The 19097-nt window shown below is 38.1% G+C and overlaps 1 protein-coding gene across 1 annotated transcript; it reads left to right on the forward strand.

Annotated features, from left to right (window-relative positions):
• The first annotated feature begins 16314 nt into the window (after positions 1-16314).
• LOC143571860 (uncharacterized) lies at positions 16315-18314 on the forward strand. Its single transcript, XM_077057175.1, has 2 exons — positions 16315-16495; positions 17691-18314. Exons 1-2 carry the CDS (start codon positions 16334-16336, stop codon positions 18237-18239), a joined length of 711 nt encoding a protein of 236 aa, XP_076913290.1. The 5' UTR covers positions 16315-16333; the 3' UTR covers positions 18240-18314.
• Positions 18315-19097: the final 783 nt, after the last annotated feature.

Consider the following 19097-nt stretch of genomic DNA (forward strand, 5'->3'; position numbering starts at 1 on the left):
CTTTTTGTTATTTCTCCTTTAGTTAGAAGAGGTAGATACACTTCTCTTGAAGTATCTTTTATATCTACTGAAAGTTCTTCAGTATTGAAGCAGTAGAAAATCTTATTTTTTATAGAGAAAGCCCTTAAGACTAAACTCTGTAAGTGATTAGGTTGATTAAAAACCGTTTTTGTGTCAAGCTTGAATTTAAGCTTGTTAATTTTTTCTAGTTGACTAAATTAATCATATAATCTGAAGTAAAACCGTTTTCATTTTCTCTAAAGTTTATTACTTCGGTTATTTCTTGATTGTTTGATGTTTCACAATCAGTTTCTTTATGATTTATGTTAAAATTCATCTAATTTTTGGATACTAATCACACTTTTTAAAAAAAACGAGCACAAGGCTCTGATACCAGAATGCGAAAAGTCAAGATGACATGCAACAGACTTTGAGTAAACCTAAGAAAATTCATGAAGTCTTTATTTATGCAACAAGAGACCTCTTGCTTGTATTATTGAAATAAGACAATTAGACATGTAAACAAGTCATGTGGCTATACAATTAGGGTCTTATCTAGGATATTAGTAACCAGTCCAAGCAAGAGGTTATCTAACGTTTGAAGTGGGTGTAAATGAGTGGTCACTTGTCCTTTCTAAAAAGGTCACCAATCAGTTGTGTTGATGCAACTCGTAGCACTTGGACATGGCCTTTGTAGCTTTTCTCTAACAAATATATATTGGTTTTCAACAACTTGATATGCTGATGTTGTGACATGTTAAATGGGCTATAAAATAGCTTGAACATTGTAAAAAAATAATAATAGGGCTTTAGATAGAAGACATGAATCCAGGATACTTAGAAAAGAAAGTATGAGGTCATAATTGCATTGCAAACGCATAGGTCAACATTATTTATGTGTTTCTTTTTTAAATATATAAAATAAGTTATGACATTGGACCTAGAGATGACATGCTAGTGCTTAGAAGATCAAGAAACAAGATTGGCATTGAGAAAGACGCAATGCCTGTAAAATTTGGAGCAACACCAACTTCAAGGACCCGAATGATTAATACGAAAAGTATAAGGGTGGTACGGAAGATCTCAAGGGGCGGTCTGATGGAGATCCAAAGTTCAGGGACCAAGTTGAATAACTTGGTGTCATAGTTATCTTTTATTTATTATTAAATAAATTAGAAGTCTAGTTTAATTATGTTTTCTAGTTTGAGTAGGATTAGAAGTGTGGGTGTTATCCTATAAACGGGATTACTCTATAGAATAGTAACCAACTTTGAAAGTTGTTCCAATCAGGTCACTGATAAAAACTTTTGTTTCAATAAGGTCATTGCACTTTCATTTTTGTTCTAATCATAGATATCTTACCTGTATAGCAGGTAATTTAGTTTATTTTTAAAAAAAATTTTCAATGTTTTTACTTTGCATAATAACTTTTAAACTTTTGAAGGTTGCGAAAATTAGTAAAAATGCGAAATATAATATTAAAATTCTGAAAATTTGCAAAAAAAAAAGTTCGGAAAATTGCAAAAATTTTAAAAAGAAATAAAAAATGTTCAAAACGGGTCGGAACGGGTTAGGGTCAACATGTTCGGGTCAGAACGGGTCAAGATCGGAACTGGTCAAAATGGGTTTCGGGTCAGCCTTTTTATTTTGGACCTACGAATCAGCGCGTTTTCAACACGTTACAGCTCGTTTTAACTACAAAAGCTCGTTTAAGCGATTTTTCAGTTCGCTTTAGCACTTATCAGCTCGTCTAAGCGATTTTCAGCTCGTTTCATCACATAACAGCTCGTTTAAGCGATTATTCAGCTCGTTTCAGCACCTAACAGCTCGTTTAAGTGATTTTTCAGCTCATTTCAGCACCTAACAGCTCGGTTCAGCGATTTTTCAGCTCGTTTCAGCATCTAACAGCTCTTTTAAGCGATTATTCAGCTAGTTTCAGCACCTAACAGCTCGTTTAAGTGATTTTTCAGTTCGTTTCAGCACCTAACAGCTTGTTTAAGCGATATTTCAATTTGTTCCGACCCGAAACCCGTTCCTAAATCATTGTTAGGTGCAAAACGAGCTAAAAATCGCTTAAACGAGCTGTTAGGTGCTGAAACGAGCTGAAAATCGCTTAAACGAGCTGTTAAGTGCTGAAACGAGATGAAAAATCACTTAAACGAGCTGTTAGGTGCTGAAACGAGCTAAAAATCGCTTAAACGAGCTGTTAGGTGCTGAAACAAACTGAGAAATCGCTTAAATGAGCTGTTAGGTGCTCAAACGAGCTGAAAAATCGCTTAAACAAGCTGTTAGGTGCTGAAACAAGCTAAAAATCGCTTAAACGAGCTGTTAGGTGCTGAAACAAACTGAGAAATCGCTTAAATGAGCTGTTAGGTGCTCAAACGAGCTGAAAAATCGCTTAAACAAGCTGTTCGGTGCTGAAACGAGCTGAAAAATCGCTTAAACGAGTTGATTGGTGCTAAAACGAGCTGAACATTCGCTTAAACGAGTTGATTGGTGCTGAAACGAGCTAAAAAAAATCGCTTAAACGAGCTGTTAGGTGCTGAAACTAGCTGAAAAAATCGCTTAAACGAGTTGTTAAGTGCTGAAACGAACTGAAAAAATCGCTTAAACGAGCTTTTGTTGTTAAAACGAGCTGTAACGTGTTGAAAACGCGCTGATTCGTTGGTAAAAAAAAAAACTGACCCGAAACCCGTTTTGACCCGTTCCGACCTTGACCCGTTTTATCCCGAATCTGTTGATCTTAACCCGTTCCAACCTGTTTTGAACATTTTTCTATTTTTTTTTGTACAATTTTTCCAATTTATTGCAATTTTCCAAATTTTCAGAATTTTAAAATTATATTTCGCATTTTTACTAATTTTCGTAACCTTTAAAAGTTATTATGCAAAGTAAAAACATGGAAAAATTAAAAAAGACCTATATTACTTGTTATTCATGTAAAATATCTAAGATTGGAACAAAAATGAAAGTTTAATAACCTGATTGGAACAAAAGTTTTTATCAGTGACTTGATTGGAACAACTTTCAAAGTTGGTTACTATTATATGGAATAATCCCTATATAAACCCATCATAAGTTTCTTTTGTTTAGTGTAGAAAGAGTCGAAAGTATTTGTTCTTGTTTCTTATTAATGAAAAGAGTCGCATAAACGTTTATATGCAAAATCGTGTTTGGTGTTCTTGATTCACTTGTCTAAGGTTTAACAAGTGGTATCAGAGCCTAACGATCCAGACTCGTGTATCCGACTAGTAGCAAGTCTTGATTGCGGTGGTAGTTTCCAATAAAAGGCATAAGAAGCCAAGAATTCGAGGCGACGAAAGAATCCTGAAATTTTTGAAAAAGTTGGTCCGTACGGTTGTTTGTTCGATCGAGCAGAAGAAAGAAATTGCAATTGTTCTCTCCTTTTTTTTATTTTCTTACGTAAGTGAAGATTGCAGTTGTTTGTTGGTGAAGAAAATACTCCTCATTCACATTGAAATATATATTATATTGTTTTGTTACATCTTCCATAATTGCAAGAATCAAAAGTCAAACTCCATCCATAAAATAATATTGTGTCTGCTAGAAGGAAACTTGTTTTGCACGAAAGAAAAAAAAATAATGAAAGGCGTTAGTGAAGAAACTGATCGCATCGTAGAAGTTATCCTCAATCCGAAACGATGGCAGAATTACAAGTTGTAGGAGGAATCAAGAAATTAAACAAAAGCAACTACAAACAATGGTCGACATGCATCAAGTCGTATCTTCAAGGTCAAGATATTTGGCAGTTAACGAACGGCACCGAGACGAGACAGCCAACGAACGATATTAATGGTGTTATCAGGAAGTGGCAGGTGAAAGCGGGTCGTGCGATGTTTATCATCAAGACAACGGTTGATGATGATGTTCTTGATCACATTCAAGATCTCGAATACCCAAAGAAAGCGTGGGATACGTTGGAGACCTTATTTACGAAAAAGAACGATGCTCGATTGCAGTTTGAAAACAAGTTTGTAAAAGTGGGGCGTATTCACCTTTCAATGGGATCGGCTTCCAACACCGTCTGTTAGTCTTTCTTCGCTATATCGCACCTATAGTACGAGTATAACATTCATTAGTCGGATGCACGATCCGGCTTAAGACCTTTAGTCTTATCATCTCGATGAACCTTTAGTTCATTATTTCTTTTTACTTTAAAACCTTTAGTTAAAAAGTAATTTTTTTCATAAACCTTTAGTTTATATTTAAATATCCGACGTTTCTTCTTCTTTAAGAAACGTATTTTCGTTATTATTTAAGTATACTCATTACACTTAAATAATATATTTTATAACAAAGAATAATCATATACATATATATATTCACATATATATTTTCATCTTTCTTTTCTTTATTTTATTTGTTATACATTTTCTCTCTTTTTATATTCATCGAGTATAATTCCGACTTAGGGCATTAAGCCGTTATAATATTTTATTATTATTTTGGGTCCGGCATTATGCCTACCTTGCTTGGCTTAATAATACCCTTCACACTCGGGCAGCACTTCGACGCTACTCGCTTTTCAACGTTCACTTGATCAACACTCCTTTCCGCACTTGGCACGTTTCTTGAGACACCTTTGGCACGCACTTCAAGGAACCATCGGATCGTCGGACAACACTTCCTTCTTGTTCGGGATGTCGGGGAGAGGCACGTAAATCGAGGTAACGGGCACGAAAAATGAGGTTTCGGGGCACGGTTATCGAGACGGATCGAAGACACGCTTTATGAGGTAGTGAGAGAGTTTAGAGAGAGAGTATGTGTGTGAAAATTTGGTGTGAAGAGACTGAATTCGTGGATGCCCTATTTATAGCCCAAACTGGATCCCATCGCGGTACTCGATGGGTTCCTTGGCTTCCCCATCGCGTACCGCGATATAGGGTTGCCGAATCAGCAGGTAGACCTGCCACGTGTCGACACGTGGCAGGCGCCGCCACACGTGGCAGAACGTGTTGCCACGTGGCAGTAGGCGTTGCCACCGTGCGCCACGTGGCACACGTGTCACGTTGTGTCAGACACCCCATCGAGGTACGTGATGGGTGTCTTTCTTGACCCTGTCGCGTAGCGCGATGGGTAAATATAACAGATTTTACATTTTAGTCCCTGGAGTTTGGAAATTGGCAGGATTGGTCCCTTGACTTTGGAAACTTGACATTTTTGGCCTGAAATTTACGTGATGTTACATCCTCCCCACCTTGAAATAAATCTCGTCCTTGAGATTGCTTTACGAGAACAAGTGGGGGTATTTCTTCCTCATTTCGGACTCGAGTTCCCAAGTATATTCGGGTCCTTGTCGGGAATCCCATCTTACTTTCACGATTTTCAATGTTCGTCTTTTAAGTTTCTTAGTTTTCGAATGTTCGTCTTTTAAGTTTCTTACGACGGACGTCAGCGTAACTCTTTTGGCAATCACGTGTCGTCTTAAGTCGTTCGCGGATTTGAAGAACTTTTTCAGTGGTTTCTTGGACTATTTCGGGTCCATATAATTGATTATCTCCAGTTTCAGACCAGCACACGGGCGTCCTACATTTACGACCATACAACGCCTCGAATGGTGTGGCTTGAATGCTCGAGTGATAACTATTGTTATACGAAAATTCCATTAGGGGCAAGTGGTCGTCCCAACTTCCACCCAAGTCTATCACACAAGCGCGGAGCATATCTTCCAACGTTTGGATTGTCTTTTCGCTTTGCCCATCGGTTTGTGGATGATAGGCAGTGCTATGGTTAAGCTTTGTACCGAGTGCTTGTTGGAAGCTTTTCCAAAAGTGAGACGTAAAACGACTGTCTCGATCAGAAATTATAGACAGCGGTACTCCATGCAAAGCAACGATGTTGTTCACATAAATACGCGCTAATCTATCCATTGCATACGATTCATTACTGGGTATGAAGTGTTCGGACTTTGTTAAACGATCCACAATTACCCATATAGCGTTATGTTGACGAGTCGTCTTCTGGAGTTTGGTTATGAAGTCCATGGTTATCAACTCCCACTTCCATACAGGAAGTTCGGGTTGCTGAAGCAATCCCGAAGGCTTTTGATGTTAAGCCTTGACTTTTAAACAAGTTAGTCATTTTGCAACATGCGAAGCGATGTCCTTTTTCATCCCATTCCACTAGTAGTTCGACTTAAGGTTTTGATACATTTTGTCACTACCGGGGTGCATCATATACTTGGACTTATGGGCTTCATTCATGATCTTCTCACGCAAGTCTCCAATGATCGGTACCCAAATCCGGTTTCCCATTCTAAGGATACCATCGTCACCTTTGACGAGCGAATCAATGGTGCCGTTGCGTTTTTCATCGGATATCTTGTTTTCATTAATCGCTTGAGTTTGAGCAGATTTGATTTGGTCAATAAGGTCGATTTTAAGTTCTAGCCTTAACGCTTGAACTCGTTTTGGCTTTTCGTGCTCTTTACGAATCAAGGCATCAGCCACAACGTTGGCCTTACCTTCGTGGTAGACAATTTCGCAATCATAGTAGTTTAGAGTTTCCATCTAACGTCGTTGGTGCATATTTAGTTCTTTTTGATCGAAGATATGTTTCAAGCTTTTATGATCGGTGTACACGATAAATCTTACTCCGTAGAGATATCTTAAGTGCAAAGATTATGGCGCCTAACTCTAGATCGTGAGTCGTGTAATTCTTTTCATGCACTTTGAGTTGACGAGAGGCGTAAGAGATTACTTTCTTGCGTTGCATTAGTACGCATCCCAAACCGGAATGGGACGCATCAGTAAAAACAACGAAGTCTTCGGTACCTTCTGGCAAAGCCAGTATAGGAGCTTGGGTAAGCTTTTGTTTAAGTATATCAAATGCCTCTTGTTGCTTTGTTCCCCATTTGTACTTGATGTTCTTACGAGTTAATGAAGTTAGGGGAACAACGATTCGAGAAAAGTTCTCGATGAATCTACGGTAGTAGCCATCCAATCCCAAGAAACTTCGGATCTCGGTTGGCGACTTTGGGACCTCCCACTTAGAGATAGCTTCAATCTTAGCGGGGTCCACTTGAATACCATTGACGTTGATAATGTGACCAAGAAATTGCACCTCGTGCAACCTAAACTCGCATTTCGAAAACTTGGCGTACAACTTCTCGGTCCTAAGGATTTCAAGTAAGGTTTGAAGATGATTTTCATGATCGTCCTTAGACTTAGAGTAAATAAGTATGTCGTCGATGAAAACGATAACAATTTTATCCAAGTAAGGCTTGCAGATACGATTCATCATGTCCATAAACGCTGTTGGCGCATTAGTAAGTCCAAACGGCATAACTGTGAACTCATAATGACCATACCTTGTTCGAAAGGAGGTTTTCGGAATATCTTCGGATTGAACTTTAAGTTGGTGATAGCCGGAACGAAGATCAATTTTAAAAAAGAAGCTAGCACCTTAAAGTTGGTCGAATAGATCGTCGATACGCGGAAGTGGATAATGATTCTTGATTGTCACCTTGTTGAGGGCTCGATAGTTAATGCACATCCGCATGGATCCATCCTTCTTCTTAACGAACAGTATTGGCGCTCCCCACGGTGATGAACTTGGTCGTATGAAGCCTTTCTCGAGGAGCTCGTCCAATTGTTTCTTTAGTTCCTTCATCTCGGTTAGCGCGAGGCGATATGGGGCTTTAGCGATCGGAGCAGCACCAGGAATGAGATCGATCCTAAACTCTACTTCACGATCGGGAGGAATGCCGGGGAGTTCGTCGGGAAATACATCGGCATATTCGGAAACAATGGGAACGCCTTTAAGTTCTTTGGGCTTTGATTCTTTGGTGACGTAGGCCATGAATGCTAAGCATCCTTGATTTAAACACTTGTTAGCTCTTATCATGGAGATTAGGGTAACTCGGCCCGCGTCTTTATCCCCTTCAATTCGAATAGTTCGTTTATCAGGGGCTTGAAGTTCAACGGTCTTGCTATTGCAAAGGATACGAGCATGGTTGTCGGATAACCAGTCCATACCCAATACAACATCAAAACCAGCAAGAGTCATGGGTAACAACTGAATAGGCAAAACATAACCGGCTAATAAGATTTTTCCATTTTCTAAAGCTTCGGTGATTTTAACAGTTTCGCCACTAGCGGTCTCGACGCTTAGAGTTTTATTGAGTTTGATTAAAGGTTCGTTTAATAGACTACAAAACTTATAATCTATAAAAATTAAGTTGGCACCAGAATCAAACAAGACTATAGCATATGCGTTGTTAACAAGGAACGTACCGGTGATAGTTTCCGGCATGTCGGCCGCTTTCTTTGTATCTAGGACGAAGACCCTTGCATTGCCATTTTTGGGCTCATTCTTTTGACCGCTACCACCCGCACCACCAGTTGCGGGCTTATTCTTGGGACACTCGAAGCTAAGATGCCCCATCTCCTTACAATTATAGCAGGTCATCTTCTTCTTCCAACAGTCGGCCGTAGCGTGGCCGGGTCGGTTACATGATTCACAGACTCGTGAGACAAAGTTGCATCTACCTCTATGATATTTCTTGCAAATTTTGCATTGAGGGATGCCGAGGCTGGAGCTAGACCTTCGTTGATCTTTACCCTTGAAACGGGTATCTCCACCCTTTCTTGAGTCATGTTTTGGTACAACCTTTCTATCTCCCTCCTTGTTGCGGATCATTCCGCCCATCAAGTACCCAGCCAACTCCATCGCGGAGTCAGCGGTTTGTGGCAAGTGCGATCTCACCATATCACGAATTTCACGAGGTAGTCCCCATATATAACGTGTAACTTTGCTGGACTCGGGGGTAACCAACTGGGGAACTAATCGGCAATACTCGTGAAATTTCGTGTTATACTCACGAAGGTTCGTTCCAACAACCTTGTGAGCCAAAAGCTTGGTTTGCATTTGGTCCGTTTCGTGTATCGGGCAGAACTTTGACATCATCAATTCTTTGAACTCGTTCCAGGACAAACTATACATCACCTCCCTTCCTCTACTCATCATCAACGTGTTCCACCACTCTAACGCTTCGCCTTTGAACATCAAGGCCGAATATTGTATCTTCTCCTCTTCCGTACATTTGCTCGTAATAACAATCGTCTTCATCTCTTCAAGCCACCTTACGGTATTGATGGCTCCCTTGTCACCGTGAAATTCTTTCGGTCCGTAATACTTAAAGTCTTTAAAGGAACATCCTCCTATCTTGAGTTTCTTAAATTCTTTACGAACCCCAATATCAGCGTTTGATTCATGCACACTCTCTTCCTCACGTGAAGGTCGAGTACGGGGTTTAGAAACAGATTTACGGGAAGGATTTTCGGATTGTGAGTGTTTTGTTTGAGAATATCTTGTTTGAGATCTAGATATTGATTCTTCTCTAACCGCATTTTTAACCATTTGTTGTATTTGTTTCAGATATTTATCGGGAATTAGTTCCTCTTTCTCGGGACCTTTTCCTTTCACTTCGCGTCTCTCAGCTTCCTTTTGGGAAAGCTCTCGATTATCACTATGTCGAGACATATTTTATCTTTTATTCTTTTTATCTGAAATTTTAACACATTTCTTTTCTTAATATACAAATTTATTTATTTCACATTCATATACATATCATAAATGATATGTATATTATTGTTACAACAAACTTATAAATCCTATCCTTATTACATATGATACACATATCATACAAACTATATTACACACATAACTTCATCTCTTAAACACACCATCTTCATTTTCTCAATCTTTCATAAACTTCTTCACAACTTTGGTAAGCTTGTTGCATTTGCGAAGAAGCTTGTCTCCCATCTTCTTCTTTTTCTTCTCATCAACATGAATCTTCTTCCTCAACTCATCTGTCTCTTGTAGGGCTCGATCCAAATGCTCTTCCAGTGACTGAGGCATGTCAGTCGGATACCCGTATCTTGGAGGTGGGTCGCGATAACCCATCATCACAATATCGAAGTGGTTTTTGGGACCAGGGTATGGAATTGCCGTCTCATTAGATTGGTAATTGAAGAAAGCATTGGCAGCCTCATTTTGCTCGCGGATTTCATTGGCCTGTTCCTCAATGGATGGAATCTTGCCTTGGTATGGTGGGAAACTTGATGACGCCTTACCCTTGAGTTCCTGGAGAAATTTCATGTATGGATCGACAGAACCATAGCTTGGGGTGGAGTGTTGTTCTTCTTCCGGTGTGGTTACTTCATTTGGATTGTCCGGATATTCTTCGGGGTCGGTTTCCTCTTCCGGTTCCTCTTCTAATTCTTCTTCTGGTTCCTCCTTGGTCATTGCCGGCATGTGAATCTTCTCGTATGGCATAGTCACCCTCATCTTGGGTTTGCTAGATGATCCTTCCTTGTTGATGTGAGAATTGGCAGTATCCATAGTTGAAGTGCCGGTATACCACCTTCGTTGATCGGAGTGGCATTGCATTCAGTCGGATGAAGAAGATTTCGGTTCCTCCTTGATTGGTAAATTGGAGAGGAAAGGGTATGAAGGATGAGGATTTGGTAGTAAATGTGTTGGACCTCCGGATGGATGATAAGTGGGAATCTCAGTAGGATGATACGTCGGTATTTCGGATGGTTAGTACATTGGAAGGCTTGATGGATGATAGCTTGAATGCCTTGGGGGTTGGTATACTTCATGTGGAGTGTTGTCTAGGTGGTAGATTGGACTTGGGTTGGGGTTTTGTTTGTGTTCTTCGTTGAAGAATGATTCAGAGTAATCTTTACTCATGACGCCTTGTGGAAATTTGTAATATTTCTTTGCTCTTCTTACTTCCTTGTCATAATATTCCATTAATTCTTCATAAGTCATCTTTTGGGTGGTATAGATTGTAGAGAGGGAAATAAGGGTTACCAACCAATCTTATCCCTATTCAAATAAACAAGTAAATATTTCCTATGCTTGAATCGAAGCTTAGGTATTGTTTTATGATACCCAATTCGCTAAGATCGATGGCTCTGATACCAACCTGTCACACCCCCACTCTACGCCTAGGGGTATGATCCATAGTTGGTACCATGTTTGTAAATAAATCAGAGTTGCGGCTTAATGCGGAAGTCTTTATAAAAACATAAGGATCATATTTATAAAATATTTACAATACAAAAGTCGAGACGAAAGTCTCGATTAGTTTTTACTTTTTTATAAGTTTACAAAACCACCATATTTATATTTACACAAAATTATCCGAGCCATCGAATTCATGAGCTTCTTCGTCTCTCAAGCTCTATTCATGATTACCTGCAAAATGTAAATAAAATACGTCAGCAACGAATGCTGGTGAATATGCTGACGCAAAATATTTTCTTTACTTAATTACCCCTCGAGACCACGTAAGTCTCGGCCCATCTTGGCTTAGGAATAATCAAGTTAAAACAATCATCATAAACTCGAGTCTCTGCACTAGGTCACCTCAGCGAAACACCGCAGCGTTTATGACATAACTTAGGTACCATAAATATACACATGGCCATTCCCCACTCGGACGTAACTTAGGTTCGGCCCATCGTGGCTGGAGGTCGTGACCAAGCGTGGTGCGATGTGCCCACCGCGTTCCACATATGTAAGGATCCAGACAAACGTATACCATAACCTGAGGGCTGTCTTATACTCTTATTTATAATGTTTTTAGAAACACGAAGCCCCATGTAAAGTTTTACACATAACACGTTTGTTTGTTTGAAAACAAGTTTGTAAAAGTGGGGCGTATTCACCTTTCAATGGGATCGGCTTCCAACACCGTCCGTTAGTCTTTCTTCGCTATCTCGCACCTATAGTACGAGTATAACATTCATTAGTCGGATACACGATCCGGCTTAAGACCTTTAGTCTTATCATCTCGATGAACCTTTAGTTCATTATTTCTTTTTTACTTTAAAACCTTTAGTTAAAAAGTAATTTTTTTATAAACCTTTAGTTTATATTTAAATACCCGACGTTTCTTCTTCTTTAAGAAACGTATTTTCGTTATTATTTAAGTATACTCATTACACTTAAATAATATATTTTATAACAAAGAATAATCATATACATATATATGTTCACATATATATTTTCATCTTTCTTTTCTTTATTTTCTTTATTATACATTTTCTCTCTTTTTATATTCATCGAGTATAATTCCGACTTAGGGCATTAAGCCGTTATAATATTTTATTATTATTTTGGGTCGGGCATTATGCCTACCTTGCTTGGCTTAATAATACCCTTCACACTCGGGCAGCACTTCGACGCTACTCGCTTTTCAACGTTCACTTGATCAACACTCCTTTCCGCACTTGGCACATTTCTCGAGACACCTTTGGCACGCACTTCGAGGAACCACCGGATCGTCGGACAGCACTTCCTTCTTGTTCGGGATGTCGGGGAGAGGCACGTAAATCGAGGTAACAGGCATAGAAAATGAGGTTTCGGGGCACGGTTATCGAGACGGATCGAAGACATGCTTTATGAGGTAGTGAGAGAGTCTAGAGAGAGAGTATGTGTGTGAAAATTTGGTGTGAAGAGACTGAATTCGTGGCTGCCCTATTTATAGCCCAAACTGGATCCCATCGCGGTACGCGATGGGTTCCTTGGCTTCCCCATCGCGTACCGCGATATAGGGTTGCCGGGTCAGCAGGTAGACCTGCCACGTGTCGACACGTGGCAGGCGCCGCCACACGTGGCGACACGTGGCGGACGTGTTGCCACCGTGTGCCACGTGGCACACGTGTCACGTTGTGTCAGACACCCCATCGCGGTACGCGATGGGTGTCTTTCTTGACCTTTTCGCGTAGCGCGATGGGTAAATAAAACAGATTTTACATTTTAGTCCCTGGAGTTTAGAAATTGGCAGGTTTGGTCCATTGACTTTGGAAACTTGACATTTTTGGCCCGAAATTTACGTGATGTTACAATATCCTTGCCGGACAAGAAGCCTTAGCAAAACAGATAGCCGGTGTGTCAATTAAAACCGAAAGCGAAGCCTTGTATGTCGGAAGGAAGGAGAAGCATCGGTTCAACAAAAATAAGAACCGAAACGACGAGAAAGGCAAGGGTAAATATTGGGAGAACGAGAAACGTGAACGATCGAAAAAGAGAGAATGGAACCGAAAGGGTCGAGATGACAATTCTGAAAAAGATTCATCAGACGAAGAGAACCGAGACAAGGAATCAAGGTACCAACAAAAGCAGTTTCCGTTTAGGTGCCATAACTGTGGACAAAAAGGGCACATGGCAAAATACTGCCGAGAACATGAGGAGGAAGGTAATGCAGCTGTTGTTAGAGAAGAAGAACTGTAGGATGTGGAGGCTAATATGGCCGAGGTTCAAGGAAAATACACAGTTTATACCATATTCAAACCGAATCTGGTAGATGAATGGTTTGAAGAAGGCTCCTGTTGGTGGACAAGTCAGGAAGCAATGCCAGAGTCGAATCAGTTAAAGGTAACCATGGAATCATCTATTATAATTTTGAATATAGATGATGAGGAAATTATGGTGGAAGAAGAAAGTACGGTTGATCAAGACGTAACCGTGACAATAACCGAACAGGATGAGAATGAAACCGTGTTGAATGAAGTGCACGAGGAGATAGTTATCTTTTATTTATTATTAAATAAATTAGAAGTCTAGTTTAATTATGTTTCCTAGTTTGAGTAGGATTAGAAGTGTGGGTGTTATATAAACCCATCATAAGTTTCTTTTGTTTAGTGTAGAAAGAGTCGAAAGTATTTGTTCTTGTTTCTTATTAATGAAAAGAGTCGCATAAACGTTTTATGCAAAATCGTGTTTGGTGTTCTTGATTCACTTGTCTAAGGTTTAACAATGCCTCCCATGTGTTTCTAACTCAATTCTTGTGTGTGTAATGCGTATCCAGGAGGAACTTATCAATAGTCGAATGATAAATGTTAAGACCTTGGTCAATAGGGGCTCATATAGTCATATTGAGCCATTGAAGTGATGTTCATGAGATCATGTACAAAGGCATGAACTTAATGAACAACAATGGCAACGTCATAACAAATGCATGTTAAGATGCACAATAAAAAACTATGATGGAGAGTAGAGTAATACAAGTGCACCAATATGTAATAATTCATCTATATGTGTAATTTCAAGAAAGAATGTCATAATCAAACGATGGTTGAGAAAGAAACAAATCGGCCATCGATCGAGTAACAAAAAAATTATAGGAAATAAAAAGTTGGCACCGGTCATCATGTTCATGTCTTATGTATTTTTTGTTTTCATTCTATACGCTACGAGTAACTAAACTTCTTTGTATCATCGAAGTTTAGATGAGTTTTTTTATTGTTTGACTCAGGCCCGGCTCGTGGGTCAGCATTTTAAAGGTAGGGCTTAATGGTCGGTTAATTTGTATATGTTTTAGTTCGTTTATTATTTAGTTTTAACTGTTTATTCTAGAACTATCGATACTTCATACGTGTATTATTGGATTTCAGGTCACATGCGTTAAAGTATTCAATATGGACCTGTTGTGACACGGAATGAAGACCCGGGATGTCCAGCACGCAAAACGATGACATTTGTTGAAGTTGGCTGTAGCAGAACCCATCGCGGTACGCGATGGGTGTGTTGAGGGTCCCATCGCGTACCACGATGGGACATAAATGAAGCTTTGACTTTTTGGTCAATCGCGGTACGCGATGGGCCATAGAAGACCCCGTCGCGTACCGTGACGGGTGTGCAGACGGGAAATTTTGGTTATTATCATATTTTTCATCATATGAAACCCTAACTTCGTTTTTGACAACCAAGAGGCGATTTCCAGCAGTCCTATAGGCGATTTCCACTATCCTAGCTCGTGTCAAGATCCTACATATGATTTCTATCATCCATATCGAAGATTCAATGATGTCTAGGCTCGGCTAATCTCCTAGAGTCGCACCCGGGATGTATAGTTTGTAACCTTTTAAAGTTTTTCTCATATGATTAAGAATACTTATGTTTTGTTATTGATGATTAATATATGATTATTGATATTTAATATTTCTGTGTGTTCGGTCGGTTTAGGTTTACGTTGGTCTGAACGATCTGTTACCAGTTGCTAGATAATTAGTCATATAACTGTTTGGTTAGATTGAATACGATAAAACGTACAATTACCCTTAACTGGGTCACACTGGGAAGGACTGTTTGATAACCAGTGCTGTGTGTAAAGTAATTGTTGACGTCTAAGGTTTTGTCTGGTTATCAGTTTTCAGTTAATCGTTAATAATCAATCTGTTGGGTTGCATGAGATACTGTTTGGTTGTTTACTTGAATTACTTGGTGTGATTTGCTTTGTTAACTGTTTACAATTCGCTTGTTTGTTCGTTGCTTAGTTCTATAAACTCATTTTAATTGCTTGTGTGATCAGCACTACAACTCGTTACTTCATAATATCACATTTGTGCACGAATTGCATTGACCACATACCCCTTGTGATACGATACCCTACTTGCTCTAACTATTTAGAATAATTAGGTTTTTGATTGACTTAAACGACGGTCATCAGGGCTTCAGGCCCAGTATGTATTAAAGCCCCATTTAAAAAAATTGGGCTTGTGTGTTATTATTAAGCTGGCTTTCTGATGCAATTTGAAGCTGGGTTTTTTAATTGATGTAAGAATCAGTTAGTTTAACTAATTTAGGTGACGTGCTGACAATCAAAGCTGATTCCAACGCATCTAGTAAAGCTAGAAACGTTAACTTAATATAAACATATTTAATTTATACACATGCAAAAAATATATAAAAATAGAAAAGGCATCGGTTTTAGAGCTCGCTTTAAGTCTCCGTAAAGGTTGAGCCGGCCTTGGTTTGACTCGAATGTTTGATTGAATTATGAACCTTTGTTGACTTAAGTAAAGTTTTAGTTTGTACTCTTATGACGTGTATGATTGTCTGCTGTGATTGATCATGTTTATTATTTGCGTGGTTTTGATAACCGAGTGTTGTTAGGACTACCTTAATGTTGTTGACTGCGTGTTGCAATCCATGGCTTGAACTAGATTCGGTGATAGATGAATTTGAGGATGTAGTTGGTCGGTTGATTAGATGAGCTGTAGTAGGATTAAATCTAAGTAAAACGATTCTATAATTTATTAAAACCTTTCCTAGGCTTTGCTTAACTATATATATATATATATATATAGGCTTACTAATGTTTTCTTGTCGATTTTTTTTCTTTACTCATTTTTGATGTGAAACCATTACATATATTTTGTCCTTTCACTTACGTGACGGTGCGTTTTTCATTTTGTAATTAAAAGTTAAAAGAAAAGAGCAAAAGTAAAAGCAGACGATTCCCAACCAACAAACTTTACTCCACTGTTTATGATCCAAGAATTGAATAGCGATGGAGGAGAAGGATATTGATTACTTTCTGGTGCCTTTTGGTTTAGCGATCATGATCGGGTACCATATATGGCTGGTTTACACGGTCATCAAACACCCAAGACAAACTGTTATGGGCCTTAATGCTGAGAGTCGTTATCAGTGGGTCTTCTCTATGATGGCTGTTAGTCTTCTTCTATCTTTTTCTTTAACTGGCTGGTTTACACTTTACTCTAATTTGCAGTCAACGTCTCTGATTCTTTGACCTTTTTTGATCATTTGCTAGATTTTAGTTGAATTTTGACTTTCAAAGTCAAAACATACTAAACTTGTTATTTGGGTTGTTTACTTTTGAATGTAATTAGAATGGCCTTCACTTAGAAAGTAGGATTGCGCGTTAAACCGCTTTGACTTTATTTCTTTTTTTTTTTTGTAAAAATCGAACTTAACTTATGGTTCGGTTTAGGTTTCGCATGTTATAGAAAAGGCAAAACAAACTGAATTTATAGATTTTCAGTTTCTTTTTTTTTATTTTAAGTAACTTATTAGAATTTTTAATAAATATGTAACTTAAATATATTTTATGTCAGATGGCAAAAAAAATTCGGCCCAAAGCTTTCAAGGTAAAATGGCAAAATCGAAAAAATCGAAACCAAATGGTTTTCAAAAGTTGAAAAAAAGGTTTCAATTTAATCCAAAGCTGTTGTCCAAAACTGACTGAAACCGAACCATACACACCTCCACTCGAAAGTCAAATTTTGTTGTCAATTTTGAAATTAAGTAGAGAGATTGCGGATTGGATCTACTATTTGACATTAGAATAACAACTTTAATTGTTGGTTTTAAGGTCTTGTTTAATTGAGATGTTACCATTCTAGATGAATAGTATTACCTCGGTGTTCGATCCAGAAAATTACCGTTTTGCCCTTGTTTAGGATTAATTTCATATATACTCTGACCAACTTGAAAATTTTCATATATACCCAATCAAAACTAAAAATATCATGTATATCCAACCTTAAATATTTACCTACTGAATAGTGAATAATGACCATTTTACCACGTTTCTTATATTTGTGTTGACCCTGTGTTTTTTATTTGGATTTTGATCAACATATGAAGTTTTAGAAAAAGAATGGGTAAAAAAATATTAAGCTAAAAGTAGGTAAATAAAAAAAATTGAAGTTAAAAACGGCCATATAAGAAATTTTAAAGTATTAGAAAAATAAGGCTAAAATGGTCATTTATTAGTTTTTTTTTTTAAATAAATTGGGTGCATTTGATATTTTAACTAGGGCATATATGATATTTCCAAGTTTATTGGGGGTACATATAAAATCGTGGTTGAAAATGAACTTTTTGCATGTTCTTGAATACAGGATCCACTAAAGAACGGTGTGTTAGCGGTCCAAACTATTCGCAACAACATAATGGCATCGACTCTTCTAGCCACAACCGCGATCACTTTAAGTTCAATACTAAGCGTTTTTGTGAGCAGCTCTTCAAACACGAACCATGCTTCACAATTGGTATACGGAAACAAAACCCGACTCTTATCATCAGTAAAATACTTTGCTATCTTGCTCTGTTTTCTCGTCGCATTTCTTTGCAACGTGCAATCAATCCGATACTATGCTCACGTTAGCTTCTTGGTCACGGTTCCTACATTTATAGACCAAAGAGAACCTAAAAATTATGTTGCTAGGAACTTGAACCGTGGAAGCTTGTTTTGGTCTATCGGGTTGAGAGCGTTTTACTTCTCGTTTCCACTGTTTTTGTGGATATTTGGACCGATACCTATGTTCGTGTGTTGCATTATCATGTCGTTCGTGCTTTATTTCTTGGATACGACTACTAGTTTTACTAGGAATCTTCATAGTTATTCGATGAGAGAGAAGACCGAAGAGAACGACAACGAGGTTGTTTAAAATCAGTTATTGTTAGTTTTGTAACATGTTGATGGAGTAGTATTGTAAATGTTTATGCCTAGTAAACATTTATGCCTAGAAGTGTTATTGAATTAATAAATGTTATTGTACACACATCTTTCTTTAGTCACTTGTATGAAAACGTGTTGTTTGCCCGGTTGTTAGCAAACTAAGTAGGGTTGTTTAATGGGTCACTCAACCTAAATCATCATTAACAATATGGGCTGTAATGGATATTTATATAATCTAATCCATATAACATGTGATATTGTCGGTTATGTGCACGTACTGTCCCCAACAAATTATAAAAATTCTGAGCCTGGGGTGAGTAAAAGAAAGGGCAATTAAAACATAAACTCAATGACTCCTGTATATAACTAAAATAATTTGATAGCAATAAACATAACATAGATATAGTAACCATTTATAATTCGTGAAGTTTTCATAGCATTTTTAAATAGTTATACAAATCATGAAGCTTTCATAGCATTTTTGGAAGTAAAGTTGTTGATTAACTATTTATAATTCATACTCTCAAATACCACGTTCTCAATTATGTGATAAATAATTTGACAATCTTATGGACACTTCCAAAGCCCAATTCAAAACAAAGGAAAAATTAAATAATAAGCAACTTACTAAAAAAGAGTCTCATATTAAACATAGAGAAAAGTTTAAAACTTACAAATGACTCATCTAGGATTTAACTCAAAACCTTTAACTAACGCAATTTTCATTGCGTCAGAAAGTTATTTTATTGCCTTTTGTTTTAAACAAAATGTATATATAAAATATAAACTTTTAAACAATTTTGGACACCCGGGGAGAGCGGGCCCTGTGCGATTACCCATCCACGCA

The sequence above is a fragment of the Bidens hawaiensis genome, unplaced genomic scaffold (genome assembly GCF_021521415.1).
Source record: "Bidens hawaiensis isolate Kalapana, Puna unplaced genomic scaffold, B.hawaiensis_p1.1 tig00025597_1, whole genome shotgun sequence".
In the NCBI taxonomy this organism is placed as follows: Eukaryota; Viridiplantae; Streptophyta; class Magnoliopsida; order Asterales; family Asteraceae; genus Bidens; species Bidens hawaiensis.

Coding starts and splice junctions, on each gene's coding strand:
- LOC143571860 (XM_077057175.1), top strand. CDS start 16,334: ATGGAGGAGAAGGATATTGATTACTTTCTGGTGCCTTTTGGTTTAGCG. Junction 16,496..17,690: donor GGGTCTTCTCTATGATGGCT/GTTAGTCTTCTT, acceptor TCTTGAATACAG/GATCCACTAAAGAACGGTGT.